At 45.9% G+C, this 21,449-nt stretch overlaps 1 protein-coding gene across 1 annotated transcript in view; it reads left to right on the top strand.

The window, feature by feature from the left end:
* sspo (SCO-spondin) overlaps window positions 1–21,449 on the top strand; it is a 311,321-nt gene that overhangs the window by 150,127 nt on the left and 139,745 nt on the right. The window contains 5 exon segments of the mRNA XM_072245202.1: window positions 1,191–1,237; window positions 11,897–12,097; window positions 12,379–12,549; window positions 20,612–20,806; window positions 21,113–21,209. Of these exon segments, the coding sequence (XP_072101303.1) occupies window positions 1,191–1,237; window positions 11,897–12,097; window positions 12,379–12,549; window positions 20,612–20,806; window positions 21,113–21,209 (711 nt within the window).

The raw sequence follows: 21,449 nt of genomic DNA, 5'->3' as shown, positions 1-21,449 counted from the left end.
GGGATAGAGTTTAAGTGTCGCGGTGTAATGATGCAGCTCTATAAAACTCTGGTTAGGCCACACTTGGAGTACTGTGTCCAGTTCTGGTCGCCTCACTACAGGAATGATCTGGAAGCATTGGAAAGGGTACAGAGGAAATTTACCAGGATGCTGCCTCCTTTAGAGAGTATGGATTATGATCAGAGATTAAGGGAGCTAGGGTTTTACTCTTTGGAGAGAAGGAGGATGAGAGGAGACATGATAGAGGTGTACAAGATATTAAGAGAAATAGATAGAGTGGATAGCCAGCGCCTCTTCCCCAGGGCACCACTGCTCAATACAAGAGGACATGGCTTTAAGGTAAGGGGTGGGAAGTTCAAGGGGGATATTAGAGGAAGGTTTTTTACTCAGAGAGTGGTTGGTGTGTGGAATGTACTGCCTGAGTCAGTGGTGGAGGCTGATACACTAGTGAAATTTAAGAGACTAATAGACAGGTATATGGAGAAATTTAAGGTGGGGGGTTATATGGGAGGCAGGGTTTGAGGGTCAGCACAACATTGTGGGCCGAAGGACCTGTACTGTGCCGTACTGTTCTATGTTCTATTCTCATTCCTCAGTTCTGTGTGCTCATCCACACGGTTTCAGACCGAGTTTGATCTCAGAACTTTAGAATTAGCACGGTACAGTGCAGCAAGAGACTCTTCAGCCTATCATGTTGTGCCAAACTAATTAAGTTAATGACATCTAAACCCTTCTGCCTCACATGGTCCGTATTCCTCCATCTGAGGTGGTGGAGTTTCCTGCTGCCCTTCTTGGTGGTAGAGGTTGATGGTTTGGAGGTTGATGGTTTGGAGGTTGATGGTTTAGAGGTTGATGGTGTTGGAGTAGCTTCAGTGACCAATGGCACCTTCACCATCTGGAATTCTCCGAATTCAAGACTTACCAACATTTTCTCAAGAGCCACTAGGGATGGACAGTTAATGCTGACCTTGTCAATGACACCCAGATCCCAGAAATTAATAAGTGTTAAAGTTTAATGCTCAAAGATCTGAGTAACTGTATGTATTTTTCACATTTTAACTGAGTGGGTGGTGTGATTGTGGTGAATTCAGTGGTACTAGATTATTGCACATTCTGGTCAAGGAAAGCTGGTTTACAATCTACTCTTTGGATGCAGCTTGGTTCTAACATTCACTTTCTCTTGGTTGCAGTTCCTGCATGGAGGGTGAGCTGATCTGCAGCAGTCACCCCTGTGACGGTAGGTATCGGCGTGTGCACTGGCCTGATGTCTGTGTCTGTGGCTGACCAGTTAAACAACCGACAACAAGGTGATGGTAATGATGGACCTTGTCAAATGATGCCATGAAATGGGTCCATGAAGGGAAGCTGACAAACCTGATGGAGTTCTTTAAGGATGTAACCAGCAGGGTAGATAACGTGGAACGAAATGTTATCTGTGATTTTCCCACAGTCGCAAGACGAATCGGTTAGTAGGTTAATTGATCATTGTAAATTGATCTGTTAAATAGGTGGGTTCCTTGGTGGCATGACTCATTGGGCTGGAGGGGCCTGTTCTGCGCCATGCCTTAAATAAATAATTTCAAAAGCCATGATATAATTATGGAGTTATCGAACGTACAGGTCAGAAACAGGCCCTTTGGCCCACTGTATCCATGCTGACAGTGATGCCTTTCTAACATCCCATTTGCCTGCATCGGGCCCATATTCCCTCTACTCCTTCCCTGTCCGAGTGCCTGTTCAAGCACCTTTTAAATATTAGCTCAGACAAATACTACAAATGAAACCAGAAGATCGTGGAAACATTCAGCAGGCCAGGGAGCATCTGTGGAAAGAGGAAGATTTAATCAGAACTGAGACCAAGAGAATACGAAGTTGTTCTTAGTTCAAAGTCAAAGTAAAATTTATTATCAGAGTACATATGTGTCACCACATACAACCCTGAGGTTCCTCTCCTGTGGGCATACTTAGCAAATCCATAGAACAGGACTGTAACTGTAAACAGGATCAATAGACAACAAACTGTGCCAATGCAGATATAAATAAATAGCAATAAATAACAAGCATGAAATAGCAAGATAAAAGAGTCTGTAAATGAGTATAGTTATCCCCTTTTGTTCCAGAGTCTGATGGAACAATAGTAACTGTTCTTTAACCTGGTGGTGTGAGTCCTGAAAGACTTGTACCTTCTACCTAATGGCAGCCACAAGGAAAGAGCATGGCATGGGTGGTGAGGATCTTTAATGATGGATGTTGCATTTCTACAGTAGCGTTTCAGGTCGATGTGCTCAATGGTTGGGAAGGTTTTACCTGTGATGTACTGGGCTGAATCCACTACCTTTTGTAGGATTTTCCACTCAAGGACATTGGTGTTCCCATACCAGGCCATGATGCAGCCAATCAGCACACTTTCCATCATACATCTGTAGAAGTTTGCCAAGGTTTGTGACGACATGCCAAATCTCTGCAGAGTTGTGAGGAAGTAGAGGAACTGCCGTGCTTTATTCACATTTATATTTATATGATGGGACCAGGACAGGCCCTTTGAGATAGTGACACCTAGGAATTTAAAGTTGCTGATCCTCTCTACCTTTGATCTTCCGATGATTACTGGCTCATGGACCTCTGGTTCCCTTCTCCTGAAGTCTACAATGAGTTCCTTTGTCTTATTGGCATTGAGTGAGACAAATTTCCAATCTCCCTCCGTATGCTGATTCATCACCACCTGTGATACAGCTCACAACAATGGTGCAATCAGCAGACTTGTATATGGTGTTGGAGCTGCACTTAGCCATAGGTATGAAGTTAATAGAGCACGAGGCTAAATATACATCCCTGTGGCGCTCTTGTGCTGATGGAGACTGTGGAGGAGATGTTTTTGCCAATCTAAACTGACTGGGGTCTGCAAATGGCAGAGAATAAGTGATTATTTGTGATAAGGTGAGATCAGATGGGTTAATGAGGCAGTTGGAAGCACTTGTGTTGTGATGCTAATTAAAGGACTGTGGGACTTGCCCACCAGCTCAGGGTATTCTAGTTCAGAGAGGAAAATCACAGATGGGTAACAGGCACGAACGGCCAGTTCTCATACTGACAGATAAACTGAGTTACTTACGTTTTGAGAATTTGTTGTTCGGTCTGAAAGGCTGTAATGTGCCCTACATCTAACAGGGGACAGGTAGAGAGGTCAGGATGGGAGAGGATGGAGCTACTGGGACCTTACCTGTGGATTGAATGCAGATACTCTACAAAACACCGCCCTATCTCTGCTTGGTTTTGTGTTTATGGTTTAGATGAAGAAACAGGACAAGGTGTATCCAAGTTGACAAATGATACAAATATGAATGGGCAAGTGAACTGTGTGAACCACGCAAAGGAATGTGGACAGGTTCTGCGGGTTGGCAGAACAATACCACATAGAGTTAACATGGGAAAGGCAGTTTGTTTCACTGATGGTGAGGAGAGAAAGTCAGCAGTCTTTAACTGAAAAGTACCACATCTTCACTGTACTTGGCACCGTCTTCTCCCCAGTAAAACAGAAGTTTGATCAGGTATGATGCTGGGGTGACACTGGCTGTATTTACACATGTACAGGTAAGGAAGTTGCTTGTCATGGTCTCTTGTAAGTTATCTGGACTGTTAACTAATCAAAAGTTCTTAAATGCAGGCAATAGTGCCATTCTATCTTAGACATATTTGTAAAGAGACTTGCACACATATAAAATGTTGCCCTCTATATTTTGAAAGAAAAAGTTTGCAAGTTAAATTTATAGATTGCACTTCAACTTTTTAATTAAATCTTGAAGAAGTTTCCATGGTCTCTGAGATCCTAAAGATACTGAAAGTATTTAAAAAGGAAGTGAAATCTGAGTAGGGAGTCAGCCATTCACCTAGAGGGTGATGAATCTTTGCAGCTCCCTGACCACTTAAGTGATCGATGAAGCTCAACTGTTGAGTATCTTAGAGTAAATTAAAAGATTGGCACAACATTGTGGGCTGAAGGCCCTGTACTGTGCTGTACCATTCTATATTCTATATTAAATAAATAAAGGGTAAGCAAGGAAAAACTAGCCATCAAAGTTGTTCAAATCCTTCCCCTTTCACTTTCAATCTGTGCCCTCTAGTGGAGGGGGAAATTACTGCAGGTGGAAGCACACAAAATTATGAATCAGGATCTGATTTATTCTCACTCACACAAGAGATACTGCAGATGCTGGAAATCTTGAGCAACACATAAAATAGTGGAGGAACTCAGCAAGTCTATGGAGTGATCAGTCTGCGAACCTTCATCTGGACTGAAAAGGAAGGGGGCAGAAGATGAATAAGAAGGTGACGGGAGTGGAATGGAGTTCAACCTGGCAGATGATAGGTGAGACCAGGTGAGGGGGGTGGTGAGTGGGAGAGAAGGATGAAGCTGGGAAGTGATATGGGAAAGATAAAGGGCTGAAGATGAAGGAATATGATAGGAGAGGACAGTGGACTATGGAAAGAAGGGAAGGAGAAGAGGCAGGAAAAGGAAGCTGATGGACAGGTGAAGACAGCATCAATGATGATGGAAGGAATACCCCATTCTTTGAAAAAGGAGGACTTTTCAGGTGTTCTAGAATGGAAAGCCTCATCCTAAGAACAGATCTGGCAGAGATTGAAAAACTGAGAGAAGGGAATAGCATTTTTACAAGTGACAGGGTAGTCTTCAATCTTATAGCATAAATATAGAATTCTCTAACTTCCAGTAATTGCACCCCCCACCCTTCTCTCTTTTTCCATTCCACATTCCTGATTTCCCTTTCAACCTTTCTCTTTGCCTCTCTTACCCATCACCTCCCTTTTGTGACCCTTCTTCTTCCCCCATGGTCCACTGTTCTCACCTATCTAATTCCTCCTTCTTCCCCCATGGTCCACTGTTCTCACCTATCTAATTCCTTCTTCTTCCCCCATGGTCCACTGTTCTCACCTATCTAATTCCTTCTTCTTCCCCCATGGTCCACTGTTCTCACCTATCTAATTCCTTCTTCTTCCCCCATGGTCCACTGTTCTCACCTATCTAATTCCTTCTTCTTCCCCCATGGTCCACTGTTCTCACCTATCTAATTCCTTCTTCTTCCCCCATGGTCCACTGTTCTCACCTATCTAATTCCTTCTTCTTCCCCTTCCTTACCTTCCATTCTTTACCCCTCCCACAGCTTCTTACTTTGTTGCCCCTCACTTGGCTTCACCAATCACCTGCCAGCTGGTACTCCTTCCCCTCCCCCCACCTTCTTAATCAGGCTTCCTTCTTCTTTCTTTCCAGTCCTGTTGAAGGGACTCAGCCCAAAACATCAACTCTTTGTTCCCCTCCATGAATGCTGCTTGATTTGACGAGTTCCTTGTTATCACTGACTTGTGTGTCATCAGGGGCATTGATAGGGAAGACAGCAGTAAACTAGCAGAGGAATCTATAACCAGAGGGACTAGGTTAAAGGAAGGAACGAGAGATTTAGAGGCATTATAAAGAAGAGTTGTTTCTGCCCAGAGGGTGGTTGGGATTGAGGATGTTTGGCTTGTGAGGATAATGGTGGCAGAGACTTTTGCAACACTTCAGTGGTATCTGAATCACCAAGGCTGAGGAGACTGGTAAATGGGATTGGTGTAGAAACATACCGATGGACAGCAAGGACATGATGGGCTGATGGGCCTGTTTCTGTGCCCTATGACTCCATGTACTTCATCTTCAGTCTAATCAACTGAAATTATTTGACCTGAATTGACTTGGACACAATTACAATTAAAAGGATATTCCCCACTCATTGTACCTTATTTACCTCTCCTGAAAAAGCACAGTTCAATTATAAACCATCCATTAAGGATTTAATTGTGAGTCTTCAAGTTAACTTCTAGCATTGTCCTCCAACGGCCTACTGAATTCTTGACGAAGGTCCTTTGTGTCTTGTTGATCTTGTACAGAGACGGGCTTTCCAGCATCCATGTGTGGGGCATTGAGTTGTATGCTTTCTTGTAATCAATCAGGCTGCGCTTAGGTTGGTTTGCCTGGTCTTAGAGTCCCACGTGACTGCTTTGTCCACCAGTAGTTGGTGCTTAGAGCCTCTGGCTCCATGAGCAGGTCTCAGGAATTTACACACACGTTCCTTCAGCTTGGCGGCCATGAAGTCTGACAGGAACTTCCATGCTGTTGACAGGCAGGTTGTTTGATGGCGTTGCTCCTTTGAGAGGACCCTTCATTATGAATGCTGTCCTTGAGTTAGCCGGTCAGGGTGGGAGCCTACTTCAAGCCGCTGGTTCATCTGATCTGCCAGCTGGGTATGTAATGCTGTTAATTTCTTCAGCCTATAGGTGTGGATCACGTCAGGCCCTGGTGATGTTCCATCCTTCATACTTGCTACCTGTTGCTGGACATCTGCTGCTGTGATGGTGACTGGTTCTTACTCCGGGAGGTTGCAGAAGCTCGCTTGTAGCTCTTTCAGCCATTGCGGCTGGTGTTATGTGATACTTTTTTCTCCCACATACTCTTCCAGTACTCCTCAGTTGCTGTTTTGGTTGGTTCATGTACTAGCATGTTTTTGATCTGGAACTGTGTGAATACTTTTCTTGGCTCTTTGCAGAAGAGTACATTTATTCACTTGGCCTCAGTGTCCTTAGTCTGCTAGCCAGAGCTGTTAACCATTGCTTGGCAGTTTCCAGGGCTTCAGCTATGGACATACCTCTCTACTTCCTCAGTAACCGAGATGAGTCTTTGGTCTTCCCACCCTTCTACAGCTTGGTTAGTTTGCTGACCTCCACCCTTGTGGTTTTCATCTCGGCTTCCAACTGTCATCTCCAGGGGTGGGGTGGGGTTATAACAGTACTCTCCACTGTATTTCATCTTGTAACCCAGCATTTCTAGGACTGCTGCTGTCGATGTGTGTATCAGGTTATTGGTCTCAGTTATGTTGGAGGTTGCAATTGTGAGGAGTGCTTTATTGGCTGCTTCTAGCATGCTGCCTGATGGATGTTCTTCACTTAAGTCTGGAGAGCCTAGTTCATTGACAGACAATCAATGGAGGCTGACACCAGGAACCGTCTGGACTCTGCGGGGTGAGGTCCAAAGTTCAGGTCCCAGCGGTGGTGGCTCAGTAGGGTTCTTGTACTGGATCCCTCGTGCTTATGTTACATCTGCCCACAAAAACCTCCAGATGAGAATGACAAGAACAAGAAGGGTCACGCCAGCTCGGACGCCACCTGGATTACCAAGATCTGTAGCAATGATAGGGGAACCAGGACCATCTGGCGAGAACTTGGCTACCGTAACAAGCCATAAATGGAAAAGACTAGACAAGTTGCTGAATTTGTTACGAACAGAGAGATAGAAATGGTGAGAGGCTTTTTAATTCATTCACCGCATGTGGGCTTTGCAGGCTGAGCCAGCAGTTAATTGTCCATCTGCTGTTGCCCTTGAGAAGGTGCTGACAAACTGCATCCTTGACTCACTGCAGATTTTTAGATGTGGGTATCCCCATGGTGCTGTTAGGGAGGAAGTGCCAGGATTTTGACCCTGCAATAGTGAAGGAGTGGTGATATATTTCCAAGTCAGGAAGCTGTGTGGCTTGGAGGGGAGCCTATGGGTGGTGGTGTTCTCCAGCACCTGCTGTCCTTGTCCTTCTAACTAGAAGTGATGGATTTGGAAGGTGCTGTCTTGGTGAGGTACAACCTGCCGCTACTGTGTGTCAGAGGTAGAGTGATGGGGTGTCTGTATGGGGTGGGCTGCTGTGTCCTGTATGGTGCTGAGAGTTTTGAATGTTGTTGAAGCTGCACTTATCCAGGGAAGTGGAGGGTGTCCTGTCATATTCCTAACATGAGCCTTGTGGACATGCCCTGGGCAGTAAGGGAGTGTGTTACTCCCCACAGGATTCAGCCTCTGACCTGCTCTTGCAGCCACGTTGTATACATGGCTGCTCCAGTTCAGCTTCTGGTAGTAGTGGGCTCAGGGTTGCTGAATGTCACATTGCTCTGAGACGAGAGGGTTCTGGGTGTTCAGTGTCCGACTCACTAAAGGCTAGAATGAAAGTAGCTGAGAGTAATTAGGAAGTCTGAAAATGTTATCATTTATAGAGGGGGAACTGAATACAAAGTTAGGAAATAGTGCTGCTTCGTTTATCTAGGGCAGGATGAGATCGTATCTGGACTGCTGCAAACTACTGGTCTCCTTATTTTAACAAAGATGTTAATGCTACAGATAAGGTTTGTTCAAATAATGCCTGGAATGGGCAGGTTGTACCTGCAGGATTTGTATCTGCTGGGGTGGGGGGTGGAATGGGAGAGTGGGAGAAGCATTGATATAGTGGGTGTGGGGGGGATGTTTCCTTTGTGGGAGAATCGAGAGCTGGGGTCGCCATTTAAATCCGATAAGGTGAAATATTTTCTGCAGAGGGTTATGCGTCCTTGGAACTGTCGTACCTAGAGAAGAAGTAGAAGCTCAATCAGGATAGTTTAAAGTGGAGGTAGCAGGGTTCTTGAAATGCAACCATGAAAGCTTTCTGGAAATAGTGGAAATTTGGAACCGAGGTTAGAATGGCATAGAATTTTACAGTGCAGAAACGGACCTTCAGCCAGTTATGTCCATGTTGGTCATTTTGCCATTCTACATCAACCTCGTTTGCCCCTCACCTATTTAAGTGTCTGTCTAGATGCCTCAAGCATAGTGATGGTGTCTGATTGCAGCATCTCCGGTGACAGTGGTTTCCTGACATCACCTACTCTTTGTGTAAAGAAGCCCAGCCCTCAGGTCCTGTTTAAACTCCCTCCTCTCACCTTAATCCCCGTGAACTGTTGTCTGAGCTATTGGACGAAAATTGAAAGTAATGGGGTGAATTTGAGAGATCCAACAGTGATAGGATTCAGTGCTGAGCTGAGAAATGGCGAGATCCAACAGTGATTAGATGTAGTGCTGGGCTGAGAATTGGAGAAATCCAACAGTGATTAGATGTAGTGCTGGGCTGAGAATTGGAGAAATCCAACAGTGATTAGATGTAGTGCTGGGCTGAGAATTGGAGAAATCCAACAGCGATAGGATGTAGTGCTGGGCTGAGAATTGACAGATGGTGTTCAATCCAGAAGGGTGTGAAGTGATACCCGCTTTAGTGGTTAGCATAATGCTGTTATATCTCCAGAGACCCGTAATTCTGCAGTTGCCTGTAAGGAGTTTGTATATTCTCCCTGTGACTGCATAGGTTGCTTCTGGATGCTCCAATTTCCTCCCACATTCCAAAACTGTACTGGCTGGGAGATTAATTTGTCACATGGGTGTAATTGAACAGCTCAGGCTTGTTGTGATGGAAGAGCCTGTTATTGTATTGTGTCCTTAAAAGTAAATGAAGCTCACATACACATTGGAAGGTTGAACTTGAAGACAGAGTACAAGATTAATGGTAGGATTCTTAACAGTGTGGAGGAACAGAGTAATTTTGGGGTCCATGTCCAGATATCCCTCAGAGTTGCCATGCATTTGATAGGATGGTTAAGAAGGTGTATGGTGTACAATGATGCAGCTCTATAAAACACCAGTCAGACCATACTTGGAGTATTGTGTTCAGTCCAGTCGTTCATTATAGGAAAGATATTGAAGCTTCAGAGAGGGTACAGAGGACATTTGCCAGATTTGTCTGGATTAGAGAGCATGTCTTTTGAGGAAAGGCTGAGCAGGCTAGGGGGTTTTCTCTTTGGAGTGAAGGAGGATGAGAGGTGACTTAATTAAGTTGTATAAGATGATAAGGGGCATAGACAGGATGTACAGCTAGCTCCTTTTTCCCAGGGCAGAAATGGCTAAAACATTAGGGACATTTAAGAGACTCTTATATAAGACCATAAGACAAAGGAGCAGAAGTCGGCCATTCGGCCCATCGAGTCTGCTCCGCCATTTTATCATGAGCTGATCCATTCTCCCATTTAGTCCCACTCCCCTGTCTTCTCACCATAACCCTTGATGCCCTGGCTACTCAGATACCTATCAATCTCTGCCTTAAATACACCCAATGACTTGGCCTCCATTACTGGCCGTGGCAAAAAATGTCCATAGATTCACCACCCTCTGACTAAAAAAATTTCTTCGCATTTCTGTTCTGAATGGGCGCCCTTCAATCCTTAAGTCATGTCCTCTCGTACTAGACTCCCCCCATCATGGGAAACAACTTTGCCACATCCACTCTGTCCATGCCTTTCAACATTCAAAATGTTTCTATGAGGTCTCCCATCATTCTTCTAAACTCCAAGGAATAGAGTCCAAGAGCGGACAAACATTCCTCATATGTTAACCCTCTCATTCCCGGAATCAATCTAGTGAATCTTCTCTGTACCCTCTCCAACGTCAGCACATCCTTTCTTAAATAAGGAGACCAAAACTGCCCACAGTACTCCAAGTGTGGTCTCACCAGCGCCTTATAGAGCCACAACATCACATCCCTGCTCCTATACTCTATTCCTCTAGAAATGAATGCCAACATTGCATTCGCTTTCTTCACTACTGACTCAGCCTGGAGGTTAACCTTAAGGGTATCCTGCACGAGGACTCCCAAGTCCCATTGCATCTCAGAACTTTGAATTCTTTCCTCATTTAAATAATAGTCTGCCTGTTTATTTTTTTCTGCCAAAGTGCATAACCATACACTTTCCAACATTGTACTTCATTTGCCACTTCTCTGCCCATTCTCCCAACCTATCCAAGTCTCTCTGCGGACTCTCTGTTTCCTCAGCACTACCGGCCCCTCCACCTATCTTTGTATCGTTAGCAAACTTAGCCACATAGGACACGTGTATAAGACACATAGATGAAAGAAAAATGAAAGACTGTGTGAGGGACGGGTTAGATTGATCTTCGAGTTGCTTAAAGGGTCAGCATAACATCATGGGCTGAAGGGCCTGTATGAGCTGTATCATTCTGTGTTCTATGGTCTTTCAAAATGAAGGCATAATCATGATGACCTGGTTTGGTATTGTAACAAGTTTACAGAAACATCGGCCTGCGGGTTTCCACGTTAAGACAGTGGGACAGGTATATGGTTAGAAAAGATTATAAAATCATAAGACATTGGAGCAGAATTAGGCTATTTGGCCCATCGTGTTGGCTCTGCCATTCAATCATGGCTGATCCTTTTCTCCCCTCCTCAGCCCCACTCCCTGACCATAACCTTTAATGCTGTCCAATCAAGAACCTGTCAAGCTCTGCCTTAAATCCACCCAACAGCCTGGCCTCAACAGCTGTCCGTGGTAACAAATTCCACAAATTCACCACCCTCTGTCTAAAGAAATTTCTCTGCATCTCTATTCTAAATGGACGACCCTCTATCCTGAAGCTGTGCCCTCTTGTCCTAGACTCCCCCTCCATGGGAAACATCCTTTCCACATCTACTGTGTCTAGTCCTTTCAACATTGAAAAGGTTTCAATGAGATACCCCACCCCCTGTCCTTCTAAATTCCATTGAGTACAGACCCACAGCCAACAATTGTCCTTTGTATGATAACCTTTCCTTACACAGAATTATTCTTGTGACCGGCCCCTGAACCCAATCCAATGCCAGCACATCTTTTCTTAGATGAGGTGTTCCGAACTGTTCACAATATTCAAGGCAAGGCCTCTCCAGTGCCTTTCAGGCCTCAGCATCACATCCCTGCTCTTGTATTCTAGACCTCTTGAAATGAATGCTAGCATTGCTTTCAAGGAATTATAGGTCAGCTGAAGGTAAATGGGACTAGCTTAGTTGGGCATTTTGCTCAGGTGGTTTAGTTGGGTCAGAGTGCCTGCTTCTGCCACTCTATGATCCTCTGGCTCTGTGACTGTAGGCTTTGGTCTGTTTGTAGTCCTGTGCTGCAGTTTCACTGGTCTGCCAACTCTCACGTTGTCTGTAGTGACAAGGTGCTCTCCCCTTTGCAGTGGATGGAGAGTGGTGTTCCTGGTCTCCGTGGACACCTTGTTCCAAAACGTGTGGTGTGGAGTCAACTTCGCGATACCGTTCCTGTGCATGTCCAGAGCCTCAGAACAATGGAACAATGTGCGAGGGAACGGAACAAGTTCACGGGAACATCGGCCTGCAGATTGCCGTGGAACGCTGCCCTTCCGTGTCCTTCTGTCCAGGTAACTGCAAAGGATCCATCACTAAAGAGCAAAGGAAAACTTCAGAGGACCTGGGGCGAGAGGGGGTGGCTGATTAAGGTGGGCAGATGAGTGGGGAGCTATGGAGAAAGAGAAGAATGTTGGGAGAGGCAGAGTGAGGAGTGGGAATGAAGGAAGAGGGAAAACGAGGGAGGGAAAGAGAAGCAGGAGTGAGAAGATGGAGAATAAGACAAACGAATCTATCACATACTGGTTGTGAATGGACTAACCGTGTGTGCTATGCCTGGTTTCTCCCCATGCAGTGGACGGTGCCTGGAGTCCATGGTCAGCGTGGTCAGAGTGTGACGGATGTGTGGGTGTGTCAGTCCGAACCCGGAGGTGTAACAGGCCACCCCCACGATTTGGTGGAGTGCAGTGTCTAGGCGAGGCGGAGCAGAGCGGAATGTGTCGTACCAGTTCCAGTCTGTGCACAGGTCTGTACAAACCACTTGTGGACAAAGAGAGACAGAAATAGGACGGGAGAAAGAAACCGAGGGAGATAGACGTATTGGCAGAAAGAGAGAGATATGAGAACGAGGCCTAAAAACTTACTTGCGCTCAGTTTCCAGTGTAAAAATGGCACGAACAACATCATAACACCATTTTGAAAATCACTGTCAGAGATTGTTCTAGAATAGTGTAGGTCACTCTGGTGAATCTTGCATCAGTGGTGGGCAAGCTAAGGACAGAATTTACGAGCATTTAGAGAAGCATAGTCAGCTTGGCTTCATGAAGGACAGGTTGCGTTTCACTAGTCTGATTGAGTTTTTTGAGGAGGTGAAGAAACAAACTGAGGAAGGTAGAGCGGTGGATGTGGTGTATATAGATTTTAGTAAGGAATTTGACGAGGTCCCTCTTGGTAGGCTCATTCAGAAAGTCCGGAGGTATGGGATCCAGGAAAACTGGGCTGAGTGGATTTGGAATTAGCTGAAAACAGAAGGTGTAATAAATGGAGTGTATTCTGTCAGGAGGTTGGGCACTAGTGGTGTTCCATGGGGATCTATTTATTGGACTGCTGGTCTTTGTGAATTTTATAGATGACTTAGATGAGGAAATGAAGGGCAGGTTAGTAAGTTTGCAGATGATACAAAAGGTTCATGGTTTTGTGGACATTGTAGAAGTTTGTTGTAAGTTACACTGGGACATTGACAGAATGCAGAGCTGGGCTGAGAAGTGCAGATGGAAGTCAATCTAGAAAAGCGTGAAGTAATACACTTTGGAAGATCAAAGTTCAAGGTTACTGACTAGATTCCTAGCGGTGTGGAGAACAGAGTGACCTTGGGGTCCACACAAGTTGATAGGGTGTTTAAGAAGGGTATGGTATATTGGCCACCTTTCGTCAGAGGATTGAGTTCAAGAGTCATTAGATAATGTTGCAGCTCTATAAAATTCTGGATGGACCACACTTGGAGTATGGTGTTCAGTTCTGGTCCCTTTGTTGTAGAAAGTACATGGAAGCTGTAGAGAGGCTGCAGAGGAGGTTTACCAGATTGCTGCCTGGATTAGAGAATGTGTTTTATGAGGAAAAGCTTCAGTTCAGCATTAAACACCATAATTCCCTCCAGACTTGACAAGAAGCTCAGAGACCTCAGTCTTCACCCTGTCTTGTGTAGCTGGATCCTGGACTTCCTGTCAGATTGCCAGCAGGTGGTAAGAGTGGGCTCCCTCACTTCTACCCCTTTGACCCTCAACACAGGAGCCTTTCAGGGCCCCCTCCTTTACTCTCTGCATACCCATGACTGTGTCGCCACCCACAGCTCCAATATGCTAATTAAATTTGCTGACGATGCTACATTGATTGGCTTAATCTCAAATTATAACGACAAGCTTACAGAGAAGTCATCACTCTGACGCAGTAGTGTCCAGAAAACAACCTCTCCCTCAATGTCACAAAGGCAAAGGAACTGGTTGTGGACTACAGGAGGAATGGAGACAGGCTAACCCCTATTGACATCAATGAATCTGGGGTTGAGAGGGTGAACAGCTTTAAGTTCCTCAGCATACACATCACGGAGGACCTCACTGGGTCTGTTCATACTGACTGTGTGGTGAAAAAAGCACAACGGCACCTCTTTCACCTCAGACGGTTGAAGAATTTTGGCGTGAGTCCCCAGATCATAAGGACTTTCTACAGGGGTACAATTGAAAACAATCCTGACTGGCTGCATCACTGTCTGGTATGGGAACTGCACTTCCCTCAATCGCTAGACTCTGCAGAGAGTGGTGCTGCAGTATTAAAGCCAGGACCAACGGGCCCTGGGACAGCTTCTTCCACCAGGCCATCTGACTGATTAATTCACGCAGACACAATTGCATTTCTATGCTATATTGACTGTCCTGTTGTACATACTATTTATTACAAATTACTATAATTTGCACATTGCATATTCAGACAGAGCTGTAACGTAAAGATTTTTACTCATGCATGTGAAGGATGTAAGAAATAAAGTCAATTTAATTCTCTTTGGAACAAAGGAGGACGAGAGGCAACTTGAAAGAGGTATATAAGATCAGGTCCAGGAGATTTATCCACCCTCAGACCATTAAGCTTCCTGAGCACCTTCTCAGTTGTAACTTTCACTGCACAAATTTCAAGAGTGTCAGAGAAGTGAAGTTTGTGCAGTGAAAATTACGACTGAGAAGGAGCTCAGGAAGCTTAATGGTCTGAGGGTAGATAAATCGCTTGGTTCTGAAGGAAATAGCTGGAGAGATTGGAGAGGCATTAACGATGATCTTTCTATAATCGATAGACTCTGGCACTGTACTGGATGACTGGAAAATTACAAATGTTACTCCGCTATTTAAGAAGGGTGGGAGGCAGCAGAAAGGAAACTATAGACCTGTTAGCCTGGCATCAGTGGTTGGGAAGTTGTTGGAATTGATTGTCAGGGATGAGATTATGGAATACCTGGAAGCACATGACAAGATAGGCCAAAGCCAGCATGGTTTCCTGAAAGGAAAATTCTGCCTGTCTAACCTACTGCAGTTCTTTGAGAAAATTACAAGCAGGGTAGACAAAGGAGATGCAGTAGATGTGGTGTACTTGGATTTTCAGAAGGTCTTTGACAAGGTGCTGCACATGAGGCTGCTTAGCAAGATAAGAGCCCATGGAATTACAGGGAAGTTACTAGCGTGGGTGGAGCATTGGCAGGTCAGCAGAAAACAGAGAGTGGGAATAAAAATATCTTATTCTGGCTGGCTGCCGGTTACCAGTGGAGTTTCATAGGGGTTGGTGTTGGGACTGCTGCTTTTTACGATGTATGTCAATGATTTGGACTATGGTATTAATGGATTTGTGGCTAAGTTTGCTGATGATACAAAGATAGGTGGAGTTGAGGAAACAGAGAGCCTGCAGAGAGACGTAGATAGTTTAGGGGAATGGGCAAAGAAGTAGCAAATGAAATACGATGTTGGAAAGTTTATGATCATGCACATTGGTGGAAGAAATAAATAGGCAGACTATTATTTAGATGGGGAGAGAATTCAAAATGCAGAGATGCAAAGGGACTTGGGAGTCTTTGTACAAGATACATAGAACATAGAAAATAGAACAGTACAGTACAGTACAGGCCCTTCGGCCCACAATGTTGTGCCGACCCTCAAACCCTGCCTCCCATATAAGCCCCCACCTTAGATTCCTCCATATACCTGTCTAGTAGTCTCTTAAACTTCACTAGTGTATCTGCCTCCATCACTGACTCAGGCAGTGCATTCCATGCACCAACCACTCTCTGAGTAAAAAAACCTTCCTCTAATATCTCCCTTGAACTTTCCACCCCTTACCTTAAAGCCATGTCCTCTTGTATTGAGCAGTGGTGCCCTGGGGAAGAGGCGCTGGCTATCCATTCTATCTATTCCTCTTATTATCTTGTACACCTCTATCATGTCTCCTCTCATCATCCTTCTCTCCAAAGAGTAAAGCCCTAGCTCCCTTAATCTCTGATCATGATGCATACTTTCTAAACCAGGCAGCATCCTGGTAAATCTCCTCTGTACCCTTTCCAATGCTTCCACATCTTTCCTATAGTGAGGTGACCAGAACTGGACACAATACTCCAAGTGTGGCCTAACCAGAGTTTTATGGAGCTGCATCATTACATCGCGACTCTTAAACTCTATCCCTCGACTTATGAAAGCTAACACCCCATAAGCTTTCTTAACTACCCTATCCCCTGTGAGGCAACTTTCAGGAATCTGTGGACATGTACCCCACACCCTAAAGGTTAACCTCCAGATTGAGTCCATTGTGAAGAAGGTGAATGTAATGTTCGCATTCATTTCTAGAGGTATAGAATAGAAGAGCAGGGATGTGATGTTGAGGCTCCATAAGGCACTCATGAGACCACACTTGGAGTATTGTGTGCAGTCTTGGGCTCCTTATTTTAGGAAGGATACACTGACATTGGAGAGAGTTCAGAGAATATTAACAATAATGATTCCAGGAATGAAAAGGTTACCATATGAGGAACGCCTGGCAGCTCTTGGGCTGTATTCCCTGGAGTTCAGGAGAATGAGGGGGGATCTCATAGAAACATTCTGAATGTTAAAAGGCCTGAACAGGTTAGATATGGCAAAGTTCTTTCCATGGTAGGGGATTCTAGGACAAGAGGGCACGTCTTCAGGATTGAAGGGTGTCCATTTAGAACTGAGATGCAGAGAAAATACTTTAGTCAGAGGGTGGTAAATCTGGAATTTGTTGTCATGAGCAGCTGTGGAGGCCAAGTGATTGGGTGCATTTGAGGCAGAGACAGATAGGTTCTTGATTAGCCAGGGCATCAAAGGGTATGGGGAGAAGGCAGGGGAGTGGGGTTGACTGGAAGAATTGCATCAGCCTATGATTGAGTGGTGGAGCAGACTCGATGGGCCGAATGGCCTACTTCTGCTCCTATATCTTATGGTTTTATTATAAGAGGCATAGACAGAGCGGACAGTCAGCACCTATATCCCAGGGTGGCAATGTCCAAATACCAGCGGATGTCCATCTAAGGTTAATGGAGAAACTTTAGGGGAGATGATAGTCATAGATGTTTTACACAGAGAGTGGTGGGTGCATGGAACACACTGCCAGTTGGTGGTAGAGGCTGATACATTAGGGACGTTTAAGAGATTCATTGATATACATGTGAATGAAAGAAAAATGGAAGGTTATAGGTTGTGTAGAAGAGAAGGGTTAGATTGACCATGGAGTAGGTTTATATAGGTTGGAACAGCACTGTGGGTTGAAGGGACTGAACTGTTCTGTATTCTGATAGGCAGCACAGTTGCAGGAGTGGTGGGAGGGTGCAGAGGCAGAGAATTCCACAGATTCACCAGCCTTTGAGAGAAGTCATTTCTGCTCACCTCAGTGTCAAACAACTTGTCCTGATGTTTGATACTCTCCCGCTGGTGAAAACACTTCTCTGTTTACTCTCTCAAGCCTCATTAATGATCTTGTATATTTAAATTACATAAAATAATGCACAAATTACTCCTTGTTCTTCTAAACTCCAAGGAACAGACCCCCAAACTGTCCAGTGTATCTTGATAGACTGTCATTCCCAGAAATTATCCTGAGGAATGCACAACCCCACACCTTACACTTCATACCCTTCTACCTTTTTTTAGCACAATATACCTTTCCACCTATTTTCAGGCCAGCATGTCTGAGGAGCAAATACTCCCATACTCAAAACCACCTGCAGCAAAGGGGAGAGGAGGCAGATAACTTCCCAGAAATGTGGCCAAAGCAAGAGTCTAATAAAAGGAATTAAAGCAAATTAATCAACACACATCAAAGTTGCTGGTGAACGCAGCAGGCCAAGCAGCATCTCTAGGAAGAGGTACAGTCAACGTTTCAGGCCGAAACCCTTCGTCAGGACTAACTGAAGGAAGAGTGAGTAAGGGATTTGAAAGTTGGAGGGGGAGGGGGAGGGATGGAGCCAAGAGCTGGACAGGTGATTGGCAAAAGGGGATACGAGAGGATCATGGGACAGGAGGTCTGGGAAGAAAGACAAGGGGGGGGGGGACCCAGAGGATGGGCAAGAGGTATATTCATAGGGACAAAAAGGAGAGTGAGAGAAAGAATGTGTGTATAAAAATAAGTAACAGATGGGGTACGAGGGGGAGGTGGGACCTAGCGGAAGTTAGAGAAGTCGATGTTCATGCCATCAGGTTGGAGGCTACCCAGACGGAATATAAGGTGTTGTTCCTCCAACCTGAGTGTGGCTTCATCTTTACAGTAGAGGAGGCCGTGGATAGACATATCAGAATGGGAATGGGATGTGGAATTAAAATGTGTGGCCACTGGGAGATCCTGCTTTCTCTGGCGGACAGAGCATAGATGTTCAGCAAAGCGGTCTCCCAGTCTGCGTCGGGTCTCGCCAATATATAAAAGGCCACATCGGGAGCACCGGACGCAGTATATCACCCCAGTCGACTCACAGGTGAAGTGTTGCCTCACCTGGAAGGACTGTTTGGGGCCCTGAATGGTGGTAAGGGAGGAAGTGTAAGGGCATGTGTAGCACTTGCTCCGCTTACACGGATAAGTGCCAGGAGGGAGATCAGTGGGGAGGGATGGGGGGGACGAATGGACAAGGGAGTTGTGTAGGGAGCAATCCCTGCGGAATGCAGAGAGAGAGGGGGAGGGGAAGATGTGCTTAGTGGTGGGATCCCGTTGGAGGTGGCGGAAGTTACGGAGAATAATATGTTGGACCCGGAGGCTGGTGGGGTGGTAGGTGAGGACCAGGGGAACCCTATTCCTAGTGGGGTGGCGGGAGGATGGAGTGAGAGCAGATGTATGTGAAATGGGGGAGATGTGTTTAAGAGCAGAGTTGATAGTGGAGGAAGGGAAGCCCCTTTCTTTAAAAAATGAAGACATCTCCCTCGTCCTAGAGTGAAAAGCCTCATCCTGAGAGCAGATGCGGCGGAGACAGAGGAATTGCGAGAAGGGGATGGCGTTTTTGCAAGAGACAGGGTGAGAAGAGGAATAGTCCAGATAGCTGTGAGAGTCAGTAGGCTTATAGTAGACATCAGTGGATAAGCTGTCTCCAGAGACAGAGACAGAAAGATCTAGAAAGGGGAGGGAGGTGTCGGAAATGGACCAGGTAAACTTGAGGGCAGGGTGAAAGTTGGAGGCAAAGTTAATAAAGTCAACGAGTTCTGCATGCGTGCAGGAAGCAGCGCCAATGCAGCCGTCGATGTAGCGAAGGAAAAGTGGGGGACAGATACCAGAATAGGCACGGAACATAGATTGTTCCACAAACCCAACAAAAAGGCAGGCATAGCTAGGACCCATACGGGTGCCCATAGCTACACCTTTAGTTTGGAGGAAGTGGGAGGAGCCAAAGGAGAAATTATTAAGAGTAAGGACTAATTCCGCTAGACGGAGCAGAGTGGTGGTAGAGGGGAACTGATTAGGTCTGGAATCCAAAAAGAAGCGTAGAGCTTTGAGACCTTCCTGATGGGGGATGGAAGTATATAAGGACTGGACATCCATGGTGAAAATAAAGCGGTGGGGGCCAGGGAACTTAAAATCATCGAAAAGTTTAAGAGTGGCCACACATTTTAATTCCACATCCCATTCCCATTCTGACATGTCTATTCACGGCCTCCTCTACTGTAAAGATGAAGCCACACTCAGGTTGGAGGAACAACACCTTATATTCCGTCTGGGTAGCCACCAACCTGATGGCATGAACATTGACTTCTCTAACTTCCGCTAGGCCCCACCTCCCCCTCGTACCCCATCTGTTACTTATTTTTATACACACATCCTTTCTCTCACTCTCCTTTTTCTCCCTCTGAATATACCTCTTGCCCATCCTCTGGGTCCCCCCCAACCCTGTCTTTCTTCCCAGACCTCCTGTCCCATGATCCTCTCATATCCCCTTTGCTAATCACCTGTCCAGCTCTTGGCTCCATCCCTCCTCCTCCTGTCTTCTCCTATCATTTTGGATCTCCCCCTCCCCCCCCCCCAACTTTCAAATCCCTTACTCACTCTTCCTTCACTTAGTCCTGACGAAGGGTCTCGGCCTGAAATGTCGACTGCACCTCTTCCTACAGATGCTGCTTGGCCTGCTGCATTCACCAGCAACTTTGATGTGTGTTGCTTGAATTTCCAGCATCTGCAGAATTCCTGTTGTTAAAGCAAATTAATGTTATTTAAAACTTCATGGTGGAACTATTAATTATCCCAGAGTTTCAGGGAGTGTAGTTCAGAGGCTGGGCAGTCCGGATCTGTCCTTTGATTACCCTTAGAAGGTGTGTGAACTCTAGTCTGGGTCTGACCTCTCCTCACTCACAGGGTGGGAGGTTGGTTCAAATCAAGGTCTGTCCTCTGGGCACTCATGGAGAGGGGCGTGATTTGGGAATGAGGCCCAGTTTAGGGGTATTCTTTGGTCTCAGGGAGGGGTTATGCTTTGGCGTAGAGCTTCATTTTGAGTCCGTCCTTTGATCACTCACAGGGAGGAGATTTATAATTTAGGACTGGCTCCACTAATTGTTTGCTCTTGTCCATAGACTGTGCTGGAGACCAGGTCTTGCTCCCCTGTGGCCGGACATGTCCTCGATCCTGTGATGACCTCTCTCCAGATGTACTTTGCTTGGATGATGGTGACCCCACCAGTTGCAGGCCTTCTTGTGGATGTCCTGCTGGTCTGCTGCTGCAGAATGGCTCGTGTGTTCCTCAGAGGGAGTGTCACTGTAAGTCTCGAGGTAAGCAAGGGCAACCTGCGACAAGCAACAGGACAGTGTGAGTTCTTGAGATCTGACAGTGTGAGGTACCTTCCTGAGGCTGACCCAGCCTTTGTTCTGAGCAACCCTCCAGCCAGGGAGTCAGACAGTGCAGATCACTGGTAAACTGCCCTCTACTCCCTGTAACAGGCATCCTCGGTTACCGATCTCCAGTCATTGGAAACCTGCTCCTGACTGCAGTTTTAAAATGAAGTGTTGAGACGCTTACACAAGAGGGCAGGACAGTGATCTAGAACATTTATTGACACTTTTCCCTTCTCCCCACAGACACGAGTGTGAGCAGCAGGTGGGGCCTGTACCCGGGGGCTGGCGAATGGATATACACAGCAGCTGGAGAGAGCAGAGACACTGAGTGCAGCAACTGGTGAGACGTCGTTGTATCCCATCTCTTCCCTTCAAAGCTCCATCCCACCTCCAGGACACCTCTTGTCCCAGGTCTTCTGTCCTCTGGGGGCCATCAGGCACTGGATTCTCTGCGGGGGATACATCCTCTCTAGGGATACTTTCCTGGGATTCTCTTCCCTTTCCTGGATCAGGAAAACCTGGGGCTATTAGGTTCCTTCATCATCTCTTGTCCTGGGACCACTAGCCTCTCCCTTTCGTC

Source organism: Mobula birostris, chromosome 1 (assembly GCF_030028105.1).
Source record: "Mobula birostris isolate sMobBir1 chromosome 1, sMobBir1.hap1, whole genome shotgun sequence".
Taxonomy (NCBI): Eukaryota; Metazoa; Chordata; class Chondrichthyes; order Myliobatiformes; family Myliobatidae; genus Mobula; species Mobula birostris.
Note: the sequence above shows the minus strand (reverse complement) of the source record. Positions and strands in the feature narration are given on the sequence as shown.